At 37.1% G+C, this 18,450-nt stretch overlaps 1 protein-coding gene across 1 annotated transcript in view; it reads right to left on the bottom strand.

The window, feature by feature from the left end:
- Window positions 1–11,619, bottom strand: part of LOC149224647 (protein neprosin-like) — a 52,795-nt gene extending 41,176 nt beyond the window's left edge. Inside the window, exons 1-3 of the mRNA XM_089388239.1 lie at window positions 11,485–11,619; window positions 11,291–11,347; window positions 10,734–10,970 (exon numbers count right to left, since the gene is read on the bottom strand). Of these exons, the coding sequence (XP_089244365.1) occupies window positions 10,734–10,970; window positions 11,291–11,347; window positions 11,485–11,619 (429 nt within the window). The remainder of the gene's footprint in view (window positions 1–10,733; window positions 10,971–11,290; window positions 11,348–11,484) is intronic.
- Window positions 11,620–18,450: the final 6,831 nt, after the last annotated feature.

Raw genomic sequence — 18,450 nt, 5'->3', positions numbered from 1 at the left:
TCGAGTGTTGGACAGACATTTATAATAATCATGCAAGTAAATTTAAAGACATTTCATCATACATGTTAAACAAGATAAGCCGATAATAGTGATATATAGATATAGATAGAAGTGTGTCCAAAAATATATACATCGTCTTCGATCATAGGTTTAACACACCTTATGATCGGCAAAATGATAGTACAAAAAGTCAAAAATGTCACATGTGACTACAAAAGTGACTAGTCAATCACTGGTGGTGCTCTCTGTACGACACCACTGCGCGGGCTATCTTGCGCAGAAATCTCCTAAACGGTCCAGGGACTGCGACCACGAAGCGCTGAAGCCTCATTGGAATATCATCCATAGTAGTCTCAGGTATATCTGCCGTGAGACGCTCTAGATCATGCTCCAAATCGGCTAGTACTTCTGCTGTCGCATCCTGTAAGGCCGGTGCCGGTGCAGCTGGATGTCGTCTGTCGTAAGGCCGGAGATTGGCTGGACGCTGTGGTCCAACATCTGCATTTTTAAAATTTTACTGTTACTTTGAGACGATATATATAAAAAATATAAAAAAAATACATAATTAGAAAACTTGTGAAAATGAAAGTACCTCTGTCATCCCATTGTTCTCCCTGTGGAAGAACCATGTCCGGATCACCTCTGAAATCCATTCCGGCATATGGAAAGTCTTGTATCACAAAAAGCTGGCCCTCTAGCCAGTCGAAGTAACTGTCTGAGAATCGAACCACTGCAGCACCCTCGTCAGGATGCCGGGCCATCACCGCAACCCATCGAACAAGCTTTGGCTCCCGAGGACCCAAGTCATCAACAGTGAGTTGCTGAGGGATCAGCATAGGAACTCTCTCCAAGGCAAAGCTCACGACTAGAGGCCCATATCCAAAAGTCTTTAGTCGTCCGTTCTTTGCCTTGGTTAGTTGGCTCTTCATATGAGCCGACACAGCTTCGCACCAGTTGAAGATGGTGCCTTGGTAACAGTCAACTGCCATCCGCATTTGGGATCCGGAGGCAATGTGCAAGGCGGCCGCGCCACAAATCCTAGTGACCGTAAATGCAATAACTCTAAGTTCCGCCAGAGCGATGTGCTTTATCTCCACGCCTTTTTTATGGCGAGTCCCTGGTCTGCACCACTCCTCGCGGAGATCATCAAGGGATTGGCCACCCGGCCTGGTCCCCGCAAGGTTGAGTTGCTCACCTCTGTTTGGCAAGCCAGTGAGAAAGTATACATCCGAGGGCTCTATCTCGAGCTGGTGCCCTCCAATGTAAAAGCATTGATCTTGAACGTCCCATCGCTCAACCAGCCATTCCAAAAATCTTACCTGGCCCCTCATGCCCGGTATGGTCCAATATTTGTACAATCCACATGTTCTTAGGCATCCAGAGAGGGTTGGTGGTTAATCGCAGCTTCATCGTCTTCTACGTGCTCTCTCTCTCTCCAGTCTAACATGTTTTGGGCCCTGCACATCAAAAGAGTCAATTAGAAATTAATTTGAGAAAATTTGGTGGTTTTTTGAGAGAGTTAGGGTTTTGAAATGCGCCCTTTGCGGAAGACGCACCCCGGCTTTTTAGCACAGGGCGTCCGGACGCAGCTCGCCTGAAGGCGGACTGCGTCCCCCGACCTTTTTCCCGTGTGAGAAAAAGTCGGGGGACGCGGGTCACCCGAAGGGCACCTGCGTCCGCCGAGGGGCGCATTTTGAACCCAAAACCCCCCCAAAAAATGAAACAGAGACCAAAAACAAAAAACTAAACGGATAAAAATGAAGAGTGGGATGTGTAAAATACCTCGGTGAAACGGCGTTCGATTCCGACGGTCAGATTTTCCGCAGCAACCACGGGAAGTTTCTTGTCAAAAGCTCCTTTTTCAACCTCAACAGTGAAACGGTAAAAATGACATGGTAAAAGGTCTTTTTATAGGTTTTTTGGATGAATTAGTTCATTTTTTACCATGAAAAGATGTTTTCGAATGTATTTTTGCCTATTTTAAACAGGTATGAGTAATGTGTCGCTTTTGTGCAGGACAAAGGGATTTCGAGGGAAATTGTAATTTTTCACAAACAAAATTTCAGAGTCATCTTTTAAGCCCTTTTCTGACTCCTAAAACATGAAAAGATCGCCGAGTGTTTCTTTTTCACTCGTTAAAACGGAATTAAAAGACGGTCCCCTTTTAGCTCTTTTCTGACCGCAAAATCAGGAAAAGATTGCCGGGTTTTTGTCGTTTCAAACTCGATAAGGAAATAAAACGACGTGTCTTTGATCGCTTTTTACTTTTCAGGTCAACGATACTATTATGAAAGTACTCCTTGGTCGCAAGATCAAGCGGTTCCCCCAGGTATTATTTTATACTTTTTCGGGCTTGAGGGACACAAATATACGAAAAAGTTCAACGTGGAGTTTCCTTAAGTTTTTCAGACTCTCTAAAATTGAAAAACGCCGAGTTTCTCCTATACTGGGCTCGTTAAACTTTTACAGTAAAGGACCTGTTCAATTACAAACAGGAACGAACCACTCCTTCCTAGGGTTCGCATTTAAACTAGGTTGGACTCGTCCGAAGGATGAGCTTATAATCAAGCATATGTTATCCTCCTCAAGCTTGTTAAAAATAAAGAGGTACTTGCCAGAAATGGTGGGGGAAAAAAGAGAAGAATGAACCTATTTGTCACCTTTTGCCTCAGAAGAAACTTTATTACCGCTCTTGAACACGACACTTTTCATTCACCTGGGTTGGGAAATCTTTTACCTCACAGTTGACCAAATCACTTTGAAAATCTTTAACCGGGTTCAGGGATCAACTTTGAGTTATTCGTCACCAAACCATCTGTTGTGTCGTTATGTGTTCAAGAGGTCTGCAAGCAAAACTTTCATCTGCAAAATACTTGTCATCCATTTGACCATCCCTGAGTCAGTCCTTACAGCAACATTTCTTCAACTTGAACAATGATTTCGTGTTGCGGGCTTGCCTGCAACGGGTCGCTTTCTATCGACATCGACACATTATCTAGAAAGATGACTTAGGAATCGACAGTACCTTGAAGTCTGCATGCATCAATGGCAGGTTTCTCGCCTTTGACGTCAGTTTACATCATTGACTTTCGATCAGAGGATTCCGTGAAGTGTTCGACATCAAAACATCTATTCACATTTCACGGGTTGTGCTTGGTACTTTGAGAACCATTGACATTACTGGTGGTTTCTCTCACGCTTGTTAACAGTTTACATCATTGACTGGTAATCAAGTGGTTTCTACCATGTTCGACATCGAATCATTTAATCACATGGCTAGAATCGTACCAATTCGGGAAGTAGAAGTGAAGACCCTGGATCTAGTTTCTACCATCCAGGCTGCGAGGAGTTTTGTATTCATTATCTATGTAGACTAATCATAAACAGATGGCTGCGTCCATACTGTGTCTACAAAAGTCTATAAAAATGATGTACTGCAAGATCATTCCTGTATCAGAATAGTTAGTCCATTAGTTAAAGTTTTGAATCTGAGTATGGGAATGCCTACCTCAGTGATGATATAATCTTATCCATGTATTTTGTGTTGAAAATTGCAGGTTCCAACCAGGCCATCCACAAGGCAATCCTTGAAATGATAAAGCGCTTCACCCTTCCTAGAATTACAAAACCCTATTCTATTCCAGGCTTCGCACTTTAGGGGGCAATCTGTTACACTAAAAAATGTCACCTTGACTACTTACAGTTAGTATGGCTCAAATCAACAGTCATGCTACCCTCTTAGGCAAGTCTCATGCCTCTGTTATCCATCTCAAACTCAAAGAAGAGAGAAAGTCTTGTAAAAATCATGTTTATCTCTGGGGTCGCAGGTTCTCTCTAGCCTTACCTGCGGGGACGCTGACCATGTTCACAAAATCTGCGTCCATGGACGCTCTGTATGTTAAGGGACAGGTGCGTCCCTCTGTAAAAGGCAAAATGCGCGAGTTTTATCTTGAAAAAGTTACTTGTGGTTACTTCTAGAACATTCTAGAGGTCGGTTTGATGAAATGGATGCGCCTCCAGTTGGTTCATGTATCTCTATTAAGGGGGAACTTATCCCATCAATAAGGGAGCTATCCCACCCAAAGAGGGGGATGATCCCATTGATAGTGGACCTGAATAACCTCTTTACAGCACTATAAATAAAGGCATTGAGCCAGAAGGAGGGAGGTTGGAGCTATACATTTTCTTTGGGTAAATGCTGCAGGATTTAGGTCTTCCATTAGAGCCTTTGTGAGGAGAGATTGTCTTCACTTGATTCTACTTGGGAGAGGGTGAGCTTTGTCAAAGTAGAGGAAAACCCTTGATGGACCCTGGGAGGAACTTGCACAACACCAAGGCCAGGTTGTAAGAGTTTCTTTGTTTCGTTATTAATACAAACTGGTTTATTTTTCTCAATAGCTTGTGTTAATGAGTTATTTCATGTGTTCCTTGGTCTGCATGTTGAATATATGTTTTATTATATGAAATGCAAGTGCTTGGTAATTGTTTGATTGTTTGTGGTTGCAGGAATTGACTTGAAGGAGGAGCTCATCCGGATCGTCAAGAACGGACTTCAACAACAGCGTTTTGGAATAAGGTAAGCCTAAACACTTGTAGTTTTCATGTTGTAAAAGGTGTATTTAGAGAAAGATCACTCCATTTTGTCTTGTTTGTCATTAGAATGTCTTAGACTTCTAGGAAGGTCAGTCGTGTCCGCACCCTTGACAGATTCCGTGTGACACCAAGCACTGGTCTTAGCTACACTGGACTTCACAAAAACCTTTATTATGGAATGTGATGTTTTAGGAAATGGAATTGGTGTTGTTTTAATGCAAGATGAAAGACACACTGCTTTTGAAAGTCTTCCAATCAATGGAAATTTTTTACACAAAGCTATTTATGAGAAGGAAATCTTGGAAATACTACATGTACTTAAGAAATGGCGACCCTACCTAATGGGAAGACACTTCAAGGTAAAAAAAATGATGATAGCCTTAAATACTTTTTAGAACAAAGATTATTCTTTGAAAAGCAAAAAAAGTGGGTCACAAAGATGTTGGGTTATGATTATGAAATCATCTACAAAAAAGGGAAGAAAAATGTGGTGGCAGATGCACTGTCAAGAAAGGATGAGGATGTGGAAGCATTGTTATGCACCATTTCTATTATCCAACCAGATTGGATAAACGAAGCAAGGGAGGAGTGGAAGAATGATGAAGAAGTGTGGGAACTTATTTGAAAGTTACAATAAGATTCCAATACATCTAATAGATTTAGCTCGCAAAAATGATTCATTATGGTACAAAGATCACTTATACCTCTGTAAGAATTTTGAAATCAAACAAAAGAATCTTATGGAATTGCACACTTCTCCCTCATAAGGGCACTCAGGATTTTTAAAAACTTACCACAGGTTTAAGAAAGAGTTTTTTTGGGATGGACTTAAATCGGATATTCAAAAGCTTGTGGTGGAATGTTTGGTTTGCCAACAAAATAAATTTGAAACAATTAAGACCCCGGGCCTATTACAACCTTTATCCATTTGAAGCCAACATTTGGAGGAGGTTTCAATGGATTTTATCATAGGTTTACGCAAGTCTCAGGGAAAGAGTGTCATCATGGTGGTAGTTGATAGACTTACCAAGTATGCACACTTGTGTGCATTATTACATCCATTTAAGGCCAGTATAGTTTCTACTGCATTTATGGAAACAATTCAAAAGCTACATGGAAACCTAAAGATTATTGTAAGTGAAAGAGATCACATTTTCATTGGAAATTTTTAGACAAAATTATTTTCTTGTCTCGGTACTCAGTTAGTTCATAGCTAATCTTCAATCTGATGGAAAAACTGAGATAGTAAAAAAATGTTTCAAAGGATATCTTCGTTGCTTTGTATCTGATAAATAGACACAATGGGTCAAATGGTTGCCTCTCGCTGAATGGTGGTATAACACTTCCTTCCATACAACAACAAAAATGACCCCATTTATGGCACTTTATGGATATCAGCCACCATCCATCACATCATATTTAAGAGAAAACTCTAAGGTTCAAGCAGTGGAACATCACATCGAGCATCAACAACAAGTCCTCCAACTCTTAAAGGATAAACTCGTGTTGGCCTAGAATAGAATGAAACAATAAGCAAATCAACGTCATAGCGAAAGAAGTTTTGATGTAGGTGATTGCATATTCCTATAGCTACAACCATATAAACAAATGTCCCTCAAGCAAGCTAAGAAGGATAATAAATTATCACCAAAGTATTATGGTCCATAAAAGGTGTTGCAAAAGATTGGTACTATGGCATACAAATTGGAGCTTCCTGCAGCTCCTCGAGTGCACCTAGTTTTCCATGTTTCATGTTTAAATAAGGCTATAGGCGACAATATCCTAGTTCAAATAATATTGCCAGAACTTGACGAGGAGGGAAAAATTATATTGGAATCAAAAGTAGTCACAAGAACAAGAACACAACAACTATGAAATCGATCAATTTCGGAGTATCTCATCAAGTGGAATAACTTATCTGCTAAAGATTCCACATGGGAGGATGAGAAATTTATACAAAAGCATCCAGAACTACTCAAGTGTTGAAGACAACTCTTTTTTGAGGAAGAGGGGCATGTTAAGTCGCTATAATACAAGGATTACCCCATTACTGTTGTAGTTGTATCCCTTATTAATATTGTTGTGCCCCTATTGTTCCCATATTGTTATTACTGTGCCCCATAGAATCCCTCTATTGTTATTTTTGTCCCTTTATATTATTATTGTTAGGTCAGTTGGGTTATATTGTGACTCCTTAGACACCTATATATAGAAAGGAGGTTTTTTCATTTGAATCATCAAAGAATCATTCATTTTTGTAATGCAAAGAAGGTTGCCCCTCGAAGAGGCTGAATTCTAAGGCATTGATCTATCTTTTCTATCTTTTTGTGAACTGGTTTCATAACAGATTGTGTTTCTATATGTTACATCAAAATGTGTTTCAATTAGTCTCCCTCTTTTGTAAGGCATTTAAGGAGAATTTGATCAACCTATTCCCTGAGATACTAATTTTTTGGAGGTCTTATGAGTTACTAGGGTAATTTTTTGCGTTGATTCAAGTGTGAAGTGAATTTAAGCCACACGCAATGACTAGAAGGATAAGAGATCAACCTTGGGAATGAATGATCTTTAACCAACTCATACCTAGAGCCAAGCATCACAATTTATGGGTAGGGATGTATGAAAGGGATAACATTTATGTACTTCTATGGGATGGGTCCTCCCTATGAGGGGCCATGAGCTAGACCCTAGGGTGAATTAGAATAGTGCCTTATCTACTGGTCTTAGAGAGTGAAAGTTAGGTTGTGGAGTCAAAAAGTTGGTAATAGTTGGATTTCCTTTCGGATTTATGGCGCTAAATATTTGAAAGCTATGGAGAAACGTATATGGTCAACAAGTATTGGTAGACAAACTTATATTGTTCTGGCCCCTTTGGTCTCTCAATATAATTAATAGAGAAGACCATTATATCATCTATCAATATAGAAACATCGTTAATGCTTTGCAAGAGAATAGAGGGGCAATGAGAAGACTAGATTTGGACACATTATAGTTCAACTACTAATAGAAATACACCCTCATCTTAAAAGCATTTGGAACCGGGCCCAACAAATTATCTTCAAATTCAAGCTATCAAAACGCACATGTACTTAGCGACAAATAAATGAACTCCTTCCTTACGGTTTTATTAAGAATTCCTTTTCTCATTTAACATATGCTATTTAGAAGCTCCTTTACTGAGATCTTCAAAATTTCTCCATGAAATATCTAAATATGTAAATTATATTTCTTGCAATAGTGTAAATTGATAATTTTTTGATTATATTTTTGAACGAAAATATTCAAATGAATTTACATTTTCATCCTTTCATACTTATATTCCCAAGATCATTTGAATTTCGATGACACTACGTAAGTGAAATTTGTAGGATCTTCTCATATCAAATTTCCTTTCTGACATGATATTTGTCAGTTGTACAATAACATCATCAGCTATAGTATTCTTCCATTGGATTTACTACAAATAATCATCAGAAGGCTCTCATTATATATTATACATATACATTAGATTTTCGATGCCATGTCATTGGGTAATTTTTTTTATATTTCATACCTATCCTTTAGATTTCCCACTATGTATTGTCCAAAAACTCTCATCGTATTTTGTTCTCCGCAATTCCCTGTTGTCAAAAAATCTCCTTATATTTTATATTCTCTAGCGCCCTATCTTTAGACCATATCTGTTGTATTTTTCACTTATCCATCGAATCATAGACATTGTATGGTCGAAAAAATCTTCTTCGAATTTGTAATTAAATGATGAATCTTGGATCTAGTATTGTCGAATACCACATCGATTATTTGACATGGCTTTGTCACATTACATTACAGGCTTTGGTTGGATTTCTAACAATATTCCATCACATTACGCTGTATATATTGATGGAGCTTCCATTAAAGATCCAACAGTTTATTTGCACCTTTTCTCCAGTTATCGAATGAGGCATGTGTGAGACTTATTTAATAAACATTATTTTCATTATTTTTCTTAATGAATGTCACCAATGGAGCTAAGAAACAAGGTTTGTTACAGTGAAAGGGCCATCAAGTTTCTCTAATAACCGAGAAAGGGCCATCAAATTTTAATCCACTAGGCAGTAGCACGGGAATACCACTTGAACTTTTTGGAAAGAAAATATCTCTCTTCACAGATCAAAATGGATAGACCACCACCAGCGTACCCAACCTTGAGGCTACCCAACCTTGAGGCTACCCATGATCACTCATAATTTAACATAGTTGTCTTGTTCTCACTTTTCGGATTGTGAACAACGTCAAATTTCTTTTTAATGGGGAAAGCAGGAGTTCATCATCGATTCTGAATATTTTCTTTTCTAGTTTCTTGTAGCTTCTTCACTATTAAATTTTCAATATAATCTATATTAATATAAGCTATTAACTAGAGCAGAGTTTAGTGACATATATGTTGGAATGTTTTTCTTTTAATGACTATACCATTTCTCACTACCAATATAATTTTGACTCTAATACTTTTTTTTGGAGCCAATTGTAGGTAGTTATGTGTTCCTTTTCTCCCATGTATCAACCTTATCATAATAAGAGAATTTTGACAAAATTGGAGCTTACCCTAACACTCCACCTCATTTATTTGGGTCTCAAATGAGCTTGCTTTGATTGGGATCTTTGGCTCTAAAACAAAAATTCATATAAGGCCCAAAATATTTATCCTATGTCAGTACTCAAGCTATAATCCACTACTTAATTGAGGCTTAGAATGAGTACTTTTTCTTTGCCGTATGGAAACACATATTTAAAGATATAATCATTAATTAATTTTTTTTTATTTGGATAATATGGGACATACATACAAAATTTCAATGTTGAATTTTAACTATATATATTATATAAAACAAGTGAAAAAAAAAAGAAAATGTATAGTAAAAAAAATGTATTGCTGTGCTTTTAAAAATGAAGGATATAGATTCACCATAACCTTGGATTTATCAAGAAATGATCACCTTTCCTTTGGAGTAAATACTTTTTTAATTATTTTACCTTTCAAAAATGTTTAAGTATATAGTATTATACTTATTTAAATATATAATATTAATTATTTATAAAACATTTATGTTTATGGCTTGTTTTATGGAACTTGTAGTCATACACCCCAATTATGATTTAATATATATTTTTTATTATATTTAAGAGAAATCATTTTTTCATTTCGGTTTGTCCCTATACTTTTTCTTAGATTTAAAATAGAAGAGAGATTATCTCACTTGGAATAAATTAATTAAAATATAATTAAAATTTTCAAAATTTCTTAATTTCAAATAATTGATTTAAAATAAATTTATGATTAAAATATATTTAACTATATACTTTTATTCTTAAATAAATATAAAATATTTATTTAAATTTTCAGGAACTCAGAGCCCCTTGTTTGTGGGACAAGGGATCCACCTCCACCCAATGATTTGAGTACAACTCAAACCCCGTTGTTTGTGGTACAAGGGACCCACCTCCACCCAATGATTTGAGTACCCCTTTCTTTGTGGGACAAGGGACCCACCTCCACCAAATGATTTGAGTACTAAGTCTAAAGCTGTATACATACTCTACCCCTTTGGTTTTGAACTTGTGACATATTAGGAAGAAACACATGCTCTTAACTAGCTCACAAAAACTATACTTATATAACACTAATTAACTCATTATAATTTCAACTTTTTTATCCTTCATTATTATTTAAAAAAAAAATCTAAATATATTTAAACTTTTACTAAAGTTGATTTTGGTAAGTTCATATACTTTTTCTTATATAAATTTTCACTTTAAAAGAGTTTATTTTAGTTTCAATAAATTAACTAAAATCTAATTAATATTTTGAAAATTGGCTAATTTCAAAGTATTGCATTGCATTTATATATTAAACAAAATAGCTTGATTCATCTTTACATTTAAAAAAATAGAATTTAAATATCAAAACATTATAATCTCACACGTATATTATATTGTCCAATTTCAGAAAGATCCCTATAAGGCATTCCCCAAATCTTAAGAAGCTACCCCTCTCAATTTAAGCCGTCTATCGGATGAGCGAAATTCGTGTTTCTAAGCCTTCCAGAGCTGCTTTTAAACGTTCGAATTTCGCATGATAAAATAAAAATACCTCATACCTGATGGGTTTTATTGTCCGACGATCGTTTTTCGGCGTTTAGATTTTTAGCTGACTGTGTCATGATTCTCCTGTCGCTGTTTATAAAACGTGTCACAGATCCCTTCCTTTCTACATCTTCACGTTTTGTTTCCAAAATTGGCACTGTGTCTTCTGGACACCCTGTTTTAACTGAAAAATTTTGTGCCACTTTTGTCTTTTGTTCATTCTTCGTTTCGACTGGCCGTTGCTCCGAATCCTTCAACAAACAGACATCCAGACATGATTTTCTCCCTAAAAAATGGCAAAACGCTCCCTAAAAAAGTAATCTTTGATTATGTCTCCTATTAATAACGGATTATGCATTACAGGGGAAATTAAAAAAATCGATGAAAAAAGGATTATAATTATTTGGTTATAGATTTTTCAACATTTTAGAAATAGTAACAGAGAGGAAGTCATTTATTTATTTAGCTTCACTAGCGTTTCTGATATTTTCTCAATATTTCGAAACTCGCCAATCTAATTAAAGTTCAAATTAGAAAACTGCGGTATATATCTGTAATTATTTTTACTCACCCGAAGAGATATTTGATCAGCGTACAATACACACAGAATGCTATCTCCATGTTCATTCTGCAGCAGGAGAAATGTTATTAGAAAATTGCGTACAATATAAATATAACATAACAAATAACATTAACATTAACAATATGACATAACAATGGTAGAGATAGAAATTTAGAGATGCAGTTAGTCAGATAGGAAAGTACTCGAAATTTGTGGACTGCTGGAGGATTGACGTAACTGAGATATTCGTCAATATTCATGTTATGCACGTCAATAGCAAATACAACAATCGTAACAGATAACAGCAGTAACCAAATGAGAGTCCATTGAGAAGCCATTGTCACGCTTAGTGAGAACCTCTGGTTACAAGTCCATGGATACAAAGCTTAACACATAATCCACCGTTTCCACGAATAGGATAACTTTTTGGGTCTTTAAAACAGCGTGATTTTTTCAATATAGTTAAGATCTTTGTAACGATCAACATAACTATCGTTGCCGCATTATCATTTATACTTTATTAGTCCGCTTCGAAAGGGCAAGAGTGCTACACAACTAATAAACAATCGCCAGAAAATCTGTATAAAGGGTTTCGACCGATAGAGTGGCCACCTGTCTTTTCCATATCTGGCATATCAATTGGCATTTCATAGTGACGTTCTCAGCCTCTAATTTTTCTTTCCATGTTCTCCAGTGTGAAATGGGAGTAGCTTTTTATTTTGCTTCAAAATAGTTAAACAGAACACTTTCATATTCACTTCGACAAAAATCTTTGACCAAAATATTATCCATCATAATCATATATATATGTATATATATAATGCAAGTTATATTTTCTATAAATCCAATGACCTATCACATTGTCTACGTCGATGTTGAGATATAATATTGGTGGAAGAGAAACAACCAGACCTGCCATTTTCTGGAACATTATTTGATATATATTGATATATATTACTTGGTTAATATAAGTGTAATTTGGTTGTAGATTTTTTTGAATATTTTAGAAATTGTGAATATTGTGAAATTGGGAATGTAGTCCATAATTAATGATATTTATACTTATAAGATTTATAATTTATTTTAAAATTTGCTATCAATATAAAAATAGCTAATTTAAAATTAATCAAATTATATTAATATTTTACATGTATAAAATAATATAATTATAGGATATTTATTTTTAATAAATATAAAATCATCATATTGTATCATTGTTTTATACTAAGGAAGTCAACATTTCTCACATAAAGTACTTACTCAAATGAAAGGTTTAGGTAATCAACTCTAAGTTTCTACTAATAAAAACAGTAATCTCTATAGAAGACTCTTTTAAAAAATAGTTGAATATATTACATTCATTGACAAAGTTAAAAAAAATAAAAAGCTAAAGCAATCACAATATGAATGTCATTGTACTTTAACATAAGTGGATATGTTTTTGTCTCCCTTGTCCTAGTGTCATTTTTAGAGTAGTTTTACTCATTGGAATGATCAATGAAATGACCATGAAAAGCACAAACTTTTAAATTTGGATGATCAAATTTATATATTACTGAACAGTAATTAAATAAATTTTAATTTTATGAATTACTTTTGGTGTGCTGAAGGGATGATATTCAATGTTGATGATGACATTACAAAGCTTTAACATATTGCTTCTATTTCATAAACTTATGTTTAAATTATTTCACAGGTAGAAATTTCACATGTAGATCAAACTCATATACGCAATGTACTAAAGCATAATACTTGATATAGTTCTACAAAACAATTAGCAGAAGCATCAAATTCATGAGCAACATCAAGCATAGACATAAACAAATGAGTAAGAGAAATAATCAACCATAACAAAAGATATTTCACTAGGGAAAGCACGAGCATATGACCCCAACTCTTTATTATCAATTAAGTGGAAATCCTCAACAACATACAAAAAGGATCGGCTCAAAACCTATCCCGCTCTCTCTGTAATCAGATGATGAAGCTCATGGACTACCTAGGCTTGTATATATAGGCTACACAAGTCCTCCAAGCTCCTATTTCGTTCTGCAGTTTCGATTGGGGTCCAATTACATAACATGTGTGAATTGGCCAAATCATACTTGATGTCACGTGAGGTCCAACTACGCAGTCCAAGAAGCAATAGTATTCCTTCCTCATGCAATGGATATTAACTAGGAATATCTTAGCAACTGATAATACAATCTCCCTCCATCTGATCTCAACTAGGTCTCTGTCTGAACTGCCATGCATCAGATATCCATGAGTGAATAGTCAATTATCTGAAAATCCCAGTTGTCACATGCATGCAAGCATCAAAAAATTGAATCTCATTAATTTAAAAAACTGTTAAATTAATTTAGCTGGACTGGACTAAGTCAAACTAAGTCAGCTGATGCTCTCAACATAGAACTAATCATTATCTCCTTTAATCAAGGATAATTCCTCAATCACTGGGAAACTAATTGCATGATCTCACAAAGACCTCACATTTGATTTTCCTTAACTAATTAACTCATGGAGAATTAATTAATTAAAATTCAAACTCTTGGTAAGACCAAATTCAAATTTTACTTCCTATAGTTAGAACAGGGACTGCTAAAAATAGGAAGGGACCTTGAACTTCTATTTTTAGGAATGCTATTTTTAGTAGTTTCACTTCTCACCCAATGTTGCTAATATCCACACTAGCAGAATTGCTATTTTTAGAAGTGTTATTTTTAACAATTTTATTTTTAGAAATTTCTATTTTCAACATTTCTTGTTGCACACTTTTCAGCACTCCCTCTCAACAAGAAAGGGATTATCAGTAACTTCAATCCTGTCTCTATGGAAATCAAACTTGCCTTTTGAAAAAGCCTTTGTCAAGATACCCGTATTTTGTTCCTCCGTAGAAATGTATAACAACATCATGATCCTCTTGACCACACAATCCCATAGATGATGATAGTGGATATATATATGCTTGGACCTGCCATGAAACACTCGATTCTTAGAGAGTTTAATGCAACTATAATTATCACAATGTATCACGGTTAGATCCATCATCTGACCAAGTAATCTCACTAGAATCTTCTGCATCTACATGGCCTCACGTGCAACCTAACTAGTGGCCATGTATTCATCCTCTGTTGAGTTAAATGCAACTGATCTCTGTTTCTTGCCATACCAAGAAACTACAGTTAACGCAAGTTGAAGATTCCTCGAGAAGTGCTCTTCATCTCTGATGGACTCGCTGTCCAATCTGCATCCGTGAAGCCTTGTAATTTCACTCCCTTTGTCCGTCTGTACCATAATCCATATTGTATAGTGCCTCTGAGATATGTAAGCACATGCTTTGGCACCTTCCAAAATAACGTGGTTGTCTGAACCATAGCTTGACTTAGCTAGTTCACCGCAAAACACAAACCTGATTATGTGTTCACTAGATACATGAGTGAACCCACAAGCTGCCTATAAATAGTAGCAGCTACTACCTCACCTGAAGTAGCATCCTCCTTCCTCCATTTACCAACTAGAGGAGTCTCCATGGGCCTGAGTTTTTCATTGGCATACTTGCCTTGAGACACAAATACCTCCCTAGAAAGTAGTGCATGAGGCCCATGTCCTTCATCTCAAAGACTTGATCAACTGATCATCACCCGTCAAAATCAGATCATCGACATAGAGTACAATAATCAAATGGATTTCCTTCTACTATGATGTCGTAGAGGTTCACATCTGCTTCACTCTTGGTGAAGCCCAACATGGTGAAATAGTTGTCGATCCTAGTATACCAAGCACGAGGTGGTTTCCTCAGCCCATACAATGCTTGTTTGAGTCGGCACACATGCAACTCACGATCGATGGCCTCAAATCCCTCAGGCTGCTCAATGTATACAGCTTCCTCAATCTCCCCATTGAGGAAAGATGTCTTCACATACATCTGATGGATCTTCCAACCCATCTGAGCTGTTAGAGCTAGAATCAGTCTGATTGATGAGTACCTTGGAACAGGAGCATAGGTCTCATCATAGTCAGTCCCCTCAACCTATGAGAGAACACAAGAAACAAACCTTGCCTTGTGCTTCTCAACACTACCATGAGCTGCTTTCCTTACCTTGTAAAGCCATCAGAAAGTAACCACTGACTTGTCCCTCGGTCTAGGGACAACATCCCACAAACTGTTCCACATGATAGATTCATACTCCTATACCATCGCATCAACCCAAACTCGTTTCTACACTGCCTCTAGAAAATAAGAAGGCTCGGTCGCTACACTCTCCCCAACTGGGGCTATGTAGCCAGTGTATCACTCAGAGATCTCCTCTATCTGAATTGAGAGGATGGTGGCCCCACATTCTCTCTCGCATCTCGCATCAATCTGTCAGTTTCCTGTGAGCATTTCTATCCATCTTTAGAAGACTCTCGAGGACTAGTAATCTCCACTATTAGATACTCTACATTTGGTTGATCCGCATCATCAAGAGGCTCCTCCTCCTTAGGAACTAGTAGTTCCTCGTCATCACCATGCAACTTGACCTCCTTTTCAAGTGACACTGGCATGGATCGCTGCTCATTGAACTTCAGATCCCTGCAGAGTATGGTCCTCTGACTCGCAGGCAGAAACACACAATAGTTGTGAGGTGTATCCATGTACCCCATAGGTATTCCCAACTCAATCGTTGGGTCTAACTTCTTCCCAGCATCTTTGGTCACATGCTAGTAGACTAATGATCCAAAGATGCGAAAGTGACTCACATCTGGTCGCCTCCCTAAAAAATCCTCCTTAGGTGTCTTCATCCCCAAAATACGATGAGGAATTCTATTCTAAAGATACACTAGTGTATTTCATACCTTAGCCCACAGATGAGGTGGTAGGCCTTGGTCATGCAACATCGCTGAAGCTACTCCCACAGTAGACCTATTCTTCCTTTTGGTAACCCCATTCTGTTGTGGGTTATGAGGTGTTGTGAGTTCCTGTTTAATTCCTTCTGAAGCACAGAAGTCCTTAAACTACTAGGAAACATACTCTCCACTATTGTCACTACGCAAGGCCTTTACTTTCTTCCCTGATTCTTTCTCTGCCAAGGCCTTGAACTCACAAAACCTTAAGAAGGTTTGATCCTTCTTTTTCATGAAGTAGATCCAACATCTATGAGAAAAATCATCAATGAAAATAACAAAATACCTTTGCTTTATGGTGGATGCTGCAAAGAAGGGCCCACATACATCTGAATGAACTCCCTCCAGAATTGCTCCAACTCTACTATCTCGATTCTGAAAGGAAGATTTTGCATACTTACCCAAAGTGAAACCTTTTCATGTGTTTTTTTTCTCCAACTTGCCCTTGGGTAATCCAGTAGAAATTTGATACATGATCTTCAAGGCCCTGTGATGCAACTAACCGAGTTGCCTATGCCATAACTCACCAATATCACGCACCATCTCTACTTTCGAACTCAATGCAACACAACCATCTACTTGTAGCTTATAGAGATTCTTAACTCGAATCCCTATTTGCTTGGTCTGTCCAGTGTCGATATGCATTAGGAAAACCTTTCCCGAACTAAAGACTACATTATAGCCTTTATCCTCAAGCATATAAATAGACACAAGATTCCGTTTCAGCCCTGGTACATACATAAAATTTGAAAGAGTGAAGGGAGAACCATGCTCCCACTGAAACAAAATCATACCTTCACCTGAGACGTGGTACTTCCCATCATCACGCATCTCGATCTGTATCTGGAGATCCTTCTCCTCCAAAGTGCTGAAAAGATTCTTGTCACTTGACATGTGGAAAGACGCTCTGCTATCCAGCTACCAAAAACATCCCATCATGGATGAAACCATGCATGTGATAAGAGAGAAATCTAGCTCAAATTGTGAAGCTAGTACCTCACCATCAGATTCCTTGGAGGAATCTTTCTTGGACTTCTTCTGTAGACAATTAGTAGCATAATGGCCCACTTCATGACAATGAAAGCATCTTACCTTTAACTTGTCAAACTTCTTCCCACCTTGAGAAGATTTGGATTGGGATGTCTTCCCTTTCCCTTTCATACCTTTAGTAACTAAAGCCAAATCCTCTTCATCATCACGTTTTGATGAAGATCCATCTTTGGTGCTATGTTTGATCTCGTCCTGCATCAAATCCAACCATAGTTGTTCCCAATCTGGCAGTTTCTCTCTTCTCGTAACCCAGTCCTCTTAGCTATGCTAGCTCTTAGGAAGTCCAAGGAGTCGCTAGACTCACCATATCATCAACTGCCTTCAGTGCCAGCTTCCTCTGATCACTGCTATTCTGATATAAATCTTTCAATGTTTTCCACATTGAAAATGGAGCTTCCTTCCCATGGAGGCTGGAGACTATGTGATCTCGAACTTCCTCTGGGATGATTCTCCTAGCTCTAGCCACACACATTTTCCATTCCACCAATTGAGTAGCATCATTAGGCTTAGGGACTTCTTGATCAATGAAGTCCTTAAGGCCATTATCTTCCAATACTGCCTCCATGCGATCCTTCCAAGCTATGTAGTTTGAGCTGTCACCAAGGGCATACTCGAGCCTCAAAACATTGAATGTCATCAGTGAAATAAATGTGATAAGAACTTGAGATCTATATCCCGAATAATAAACTTCAAATTTCTCTTGCTTTTATATTGTTCTTCCTTGATGACCAGTGCTCTGGTACGATGTAGAAATTTCACCTGTAGATCAAATTGATATATGCAATGTAGTAAAGCATAATACTTGATCTAGTTATGCAAAACAATTAGCGGAAGCATATATGAATTCATGAGAAAAATCAAGCATAAACATATATAACTGAGTAAGAGAAATAATCAACCATAACACAAGATATATCACTGGGGAAAGCACCATCATAAAACCCCAGCTCCATATTATCAGTCAAGTGGAAATCCTCAAGAATATACAAAATGAATCACCTCAAAACCTATCCTGCTCTGTCTGTAATCAAATGATGAAGCTCATGGACTATCTAGGCTTGTATATATAGGCTACACAAGTCCTCCAAGCTCCTATTTCCTTGCGCAGTTTCGATTGGGGTCCAATTACATAACATGTGTGAATTGGCCAAATCATGCCTGCTGTCACCTCAAGTCCAACTACGCAGTCCAAGAAGGAATAATATTCCTTCCTCATGCAAGGAATATTCACT

Source organism: Pinus tabuliformis, chromosome Q (assembly GCF_031772625.1).
Source record: "Pinus tabuliformis cultivar Carrire ecotype Pingquan chromosome Q, CPIR1, whole genome shotgun sequence".
NCBI lineage: Eukaryota > Viridiplantae > Streptophyta > Pinopsida > Pinales > Pinaceae > Pinus > Pinus tabuliformis.
This window is presented reverse-complemented; position numbering and strand designations above follow the sequence as displayed.